At 43.6% G+C, this 5,481-nt stretch overlaps 1 protein-coding gene across 1 annotated transcript; it reads left to right on the forward strand.

Annotated features, from left to right (window-relative positions):
• Positions 1-2,372: 2,372 nt before the first annotated feature.
• On the forward strand, positions 2,373-4,996 carry GPRIN2 (G protein regulated inducer of neurite outgrowth 2). Its single transcript, XM_058029638.1, has one exon. The coding sequence runs from the start codon at positions 2,377-2,379 to the stop codon at positions 4,165-4,167; it is 1,791 nt and encodes a 596-aa protein (XP_057885621.1). The 5' UTR covers positions 2,373-2,376; the 3' UTR covers positions 4,168-4,996.
• Positions 4,997-5,481: the final 485 nt, after the last annotated feature.

A 5,481-nucleotide genomic window follows, 5' to 3' on the forward strand; every position in this document is an offset into this window, starting at 1 on the left:
TGAGGCTTCCTTTCATCTGAGTCTCAATATTTGCATCTGAGGATTGCCATTAGTAAGTGTTGTTTCATCCAGGTGTGTGTGAGAGCCTTTGCAGGTGTTATCTTTTAAAGAGATTAAATGTAAGGTTTTCACCTTGTAGGCAGCTATTGCTCTGGTGTTTAATCCTCTTGACTCCTTTGAACCCTGTGCAGACTATACTCATGTGCAGAAGTGACTGCAGGAGAGGTAACAAATATGAAGAATGGGAATTCACCTTTTTTCTGTCCACAGTCCAAATTGGAGCAACCCTGTGCTAAAAGATATTGCTGCTGGTCACAAGTCCCTGATATACAACCCTCAATGAGAATTTTTGTAGGAATGTGATTGCAAATATTAATATTTTTTAATGTTGTCATGCTCGATTTAATTCATGATGGAAAACAGCCAACACCGGTGGATTTCAGGTGATGGGAAAATTGCAGTCTGTTAGCTTGCCAACATTTACAATGGAAATGGAATTAATTACAAGCTCTGATATCTGCCTGGATCAGCTGTAGAGCTGTTGGTTGGCAGAGGGAGCAAAAGGCATGTTCTTATCTGTTAACACTGGTATGTGACTCTTGGAGCCCGGTATGTGACTCTTGGAGCCTGTCAATATCACTTTAAAAGGATCACATCTGAGGGTGCTGAATGTGAGCCCTTGCAGCCACTGTGTCCTTGATGGTAGGAGTGAACTTCCCTGTGACATTTGCAGCGTGCTTTTGTTCACCATGGGTATGTACCTTTCCTGTTCCACACATTCATTTTTATTTTAGTGATACAGTGCACAGGAAATTATGCAGGTTTCTGTCAGAGACCTGCTAAGGAGGTAGAGTGCATAGAGTATGTCTGAGGAAAAGTTGTCTAAAATGAGAAATTCTGGCTTTCACTCTACATCTGCACAACAAACTTGGCCTGGAAGCAATGCACAAATACTCTGGATATTTCTGTTCAACACAGTGAGTTCTTGTGGAAAAGACATATATGTATTTGTGTGAGTAGATATAGATATATATAAGAATATTAAAATACCTTTAGTTGCACAAATGTTGAAACACCTCTGTGACACCAAGGCAATATGTGTAGTCAATCAGTGGAAGATCTGATTCAATCAGAAAAAATGGATCTCTAAATCTGGTGAGATTCAAAATCTTTAATCACAACTCCCCTCAGATGTAAAACTGCTAACATAAATGTTAATAATGTCTAGGGTACTGCTCCCTGGTAGAAATAAGGGTTTGCTAAAAATAGAAATGACTGAGTGCACTATAAAAAAGGACAGAATATCTGCAAGGCTTTGGCTAAAGATTTTCTTGTTTCATTCTTACCCTGCCTCTGGTGTCACGAGTGCACACCTTCCACAGCCAGCATGGACTTGTGGATTTGCAAAGGTGAGCAGCCTGAGAGCCCAGAGCATGCACCCTTACCAGAGGCAGTGCTGAGGTGCAGATCCTCCTTACAGAGAGAGGGGAATTTCACCTCCAGCCCTTCACTGGGTCCCTCTTTGCAGCCAGCTCCTGTGGTGCCACAGGTGAGCACAAGCTGGAGTGCTGCCCAGCACTATTTGTTCTGGGAACACTGGCAGTGACCCCTCACTGGCTTGGTAGGGGTCATTTCCTTGGGTTTTATGTTATCTCTGTTACAGGGGGTCAGAACAACTTTGTCCATACCTGCTGTACCCTTGTGTGGGCTCAGGGAAAACAGTGGACTGAAACAGTGATCTTCTTGTAACATGAAATATCAGAAAGCTTGTTAGGAAAGGTGTGGGGAAAAGGAGAACTTGTTCAGTTGGTGCAGCTTCAAGGTTTAAAAGCTCCATCAGTGACTGGATCACTTCTGAAATTATGATGTCAAGAGACTAAAAGCTAAACTTGTTGTTGTTGTTTTGATGATACAGTTAATATCATTGTCTTAATGGCCACTGTGGTGAAAAGCTATCTGGTTGTAAAATACTTCTGTCTTTGCCTAAGTTACATGACATCTCTGGATGTCCCAAAAATGGCTCCAGTGATTTAGGGGAGATGATAGTTGGCAGTGTTAAGATAGTTATTGTTAAAAGATAGAAACCAAGGAGGATTTTTTTCCTTTTGTGTTTTATGAATTGGAAAAAAACTCACCAGAATTTTAAAAAAATCTAATTTAGAGAAAAAATCTTTGGAGAAAGCAAAAATGGAAACTGACTGGTCTGAGTACACTTAGACTAGAGTACTGTGTATTTTAGAAAGTACTTGTGAATTGTGGAAGGCAAGAAGCCCAAGCAGAAGGTCAGTAGAGATTATAGTTTCCAGTACATTTATTTCCTACTTAAATTGTGTCCTTTTCTTTTCCACCACTTCTTGCAGGTCTCTGTTTTTTGCCATGTCATCTGACAGCCACCAGCTCCACACCCATTGCTACCAGGACTCACTAAGTTCTACTTGTCACTGTCTCTTGAATGTCAACAGTCACCCCCTGTCCAAGAGCTCCTCAAACCTGGCCTGTATTGGGCACTCAAGGAGTTTTGAGGAAAGGCAAAACAAGCAGGAGCTGAAGAAAAGCCATAGTAGCACCATCTGCCATGTCCTGGAAAACAGGAGTGATGCAAGGAGTGTGCAGAGTCCTGAATGGTCCTCCTCACAGCCTGGGATGGTGGGACTTGGATCAGAGGTCCAAACCATAAATGACCAGTCAGCCAATGACCATTCAGAGGGAGGAACTAAGAACACAAACCATGTTCTTGTCACTGAACAATCCTCAGCATCCTGGGGAGTGGGGGACACTAAGATGTGTGTGAAGAGCAGCACTGCTGAGAATGTTTCTTCAGCCTGCTTTGTTCACCAGCAAGGCATGTGTAAAATGGAAGAATCAGGAATTGCCCTTCAGAGAAGCCACTCAGACCTAACCTGCAGCTGCAAACAGCAGACTCATGTGACTCACACAGAAACCAGTGCTACTCACTCCAGCCTCAGCTCTTCTGGCTGCAGGCATGGTCCACCAGAGGCTAGGATGTCTTTCCAAACTCAGAGATATGGATCAGAAACAAATCAAAATGCATCTCACTATCAAAACCTTGTGACTCATCTTCCAGTCCTACCTAGGGACCAACAGGTACCCACAAATACCTTTGACAGTGGCAGTATTCCACGTAACACCACTGTTTACACAGATCCTGGCACGTTTCAAGCTGCTGTTCTAGGACCCCACATGCCTGGAAATGGTTTCCCAAACAGGACAACGTTCAGTCAAGCCCCTGGGATTATTCATGGTGGTCTGACTTATGGTAGTATTCCAAACTCTGCCTACTCCCCCATGGTGATGACAGTTCACAACAACTCAGCAGGGCCCTGCAGTCTGAGGCAGGACACCTTGAAGGCAGACGCCACCATCCCGGCCTATTGCCACTCCTTGCCCATCCCATCCATCCAGCTCATCCCACGGCTGGTGTGCTCTGTCAGTGAGACAGGAAAAGAGCAGGCAGCACCTGGCTACTTCCATTCCTTTTCTGCTTCTGACATTCTGACATACCCTAAGCTGGTGTCTTCAGTGAGTGAATCGGGCCTGGATGCCAAGAAAATCCTGAAGTGCTGTAATGTTCCTGAAGAACAACTGCAACCTGCTCCACAGGAGAGAGCTCCTCCAGAAGCCAAGGCTGCCCAGGTTGCTCTGAGCAGCCAGCAGGGTGCAGACATGGCAGTGACAACTAAGGATATGTGGACTATGACCTCTATGAATGACATAACCAAGGGCCTGAAACCGGCTCTGGAGCGCAGAGATGCCGAGGTACAAACCCTTCCAACCATGGAATGCAAATCAGTGGCAACGAGCCCAGGAGCTGCAGCAGAAGGTCACTCACACGTGTTCCCAGAGGTGAACCTGGAGCAGGGCTTGGAGGCCCCCAAATCTCCAGTTCGTGAAGTGAGGTGGGATGATGAAGGAATGACGTGGGAAGTGTATGGGGCCTCTGTGGACCCAGAAGTCCTCGGGGTGGCCATTCAAAAACATCTTGAGTTTCAAATAGAACAGTTCCAGACAGTGCCTGCTGAGGCAGCTGAGAAATGTAATGAGGAGCCGCCCCCTGAAAAAGCTGGGAAGAAAAGGCCTTTCAGGACAATGATGCATTCCCTGAGATATCCGAGCTGTTGTGCTCGCTCCAGTACTGCAGTGGAGTGAGCACAGCTGCAGGCTGTAGGAAAGCTGTGCTGCTTTCATTTGTACATAAATGCTGACTCTTAAGTGTGAACACAGTAGATGAGAACAGCCCCCACCAGGACGAGTGGGGAAAGTTCAGTGATCATCAAATACATGTTAAAGCAAGGAGAAGTCCATGGCTGGACCATCTCACAGAAAACATAAGATTATACTTAAATAATGCCATCCAAATGCTCTTGACTGTATTTAATGTAGCACTGTTTCCTTCTACATTAGTTTTAAACTGTATTGTAAGGAATGGAACTTCTTTTTTAATGATACATATTTTTGAAATAATGATGACTTTTTTCTGTATTTTAATAATTTAGGGTTAGAAAAAATGCTTTAATCAAAGTTCTTAGCTTTAAATCACATTCCCTTAAATTGTTTTGGCAGCTGTTTTGCTGTTAATTTAATAATCCTGACTATAAACTCGCTTTAACTGTAGACAAAATAACAAACTTGTGTAATGATCTATGACAAAGAATTGTAACTTTTTTCTACATAACTGTGAAGTAATTTCAGTGTTGCTAGTCTGAACTCTTCCCTTAGCAAGCTCATGTACAGTTGGAGGACACTCCATCAACTTTCCAATTAGTTTGTAGTTATGATGAATTACACTCTAAATAGCCAGAACTCATGTTTACCAGGTGGTTGGCACAAATGTACAGTGTTACCAAAGATGGCTGGTGTAATGTGAATTACTGAGTGCTTGTTTTAGAGACCTGAAACAGAAGCTGTTCAGATTAGTCTGTGGCACCACCATACCCCGCAACTCACGAGCAGTTTTGGTTTGCTTCCATTAAAAGTAATTTCCAGTGAGTTCTCTTTATGTGCATGTATCCTGAGCAGTGCTTGTTTGGCTCTTGCATAAGCCCAGGGGACAGTTTCCATGTAACCTTTGCCTGGCTTGTGTTCCCTCTCTGGCCTGACGTCAGGCATCTGCTGAAAGTGAGACCTTGTGTCTTCCCCAGAGGACAGTCCTAAGGTTATTCTGAGTGCCTTGGTCACTTGGGCAGCTTAAAGATTTATTTTCTTCTAGAAACAACTTCACAAACAAGTTTTCAGTGAGAAAGCTGTTATGATAGTGTAATCCAGCTGTAGTGCAGGGCCTGTTTGAAGTAAAAGGTTTGTCAAGGAAGCTGAGAATGATATTTCTAGTGTCATATGTGCCTTTGGTGAATGCCTAAGATTCTTGGGGAAATGAGATGTGCAATATTTGTTTTATGAGACAGAAGAGAAACATTCATTTCTGTCTCAAAAGAAAATTTGCAGTGTCTGAGAACTTACTGCTGT

The sequence above is a fragment of the Melospiza georgiana genome, chromosome 8 (assembly GCF_028018845.1).
Source record: "Melospiza georgiana isolate bMelGeo1 chromosome 8, bMelGeo1.pri, whole genome shotgun sequence".
NCBI lineage: Eukaryota > Metazoa > Chordata > Aves > Passeriformes > Passerellidae > Melospiza > Melospiza georgiana.

What these genes read in the sequence shown, in the direction of transcription:
- GPRIN2 (XM_058029638.1), top strand. Translation starts at nt 2,377, where the DNA reads ATGTCATCTGACAGCCACCAGCTCCACACCCATTGCTACCAGGACTCA.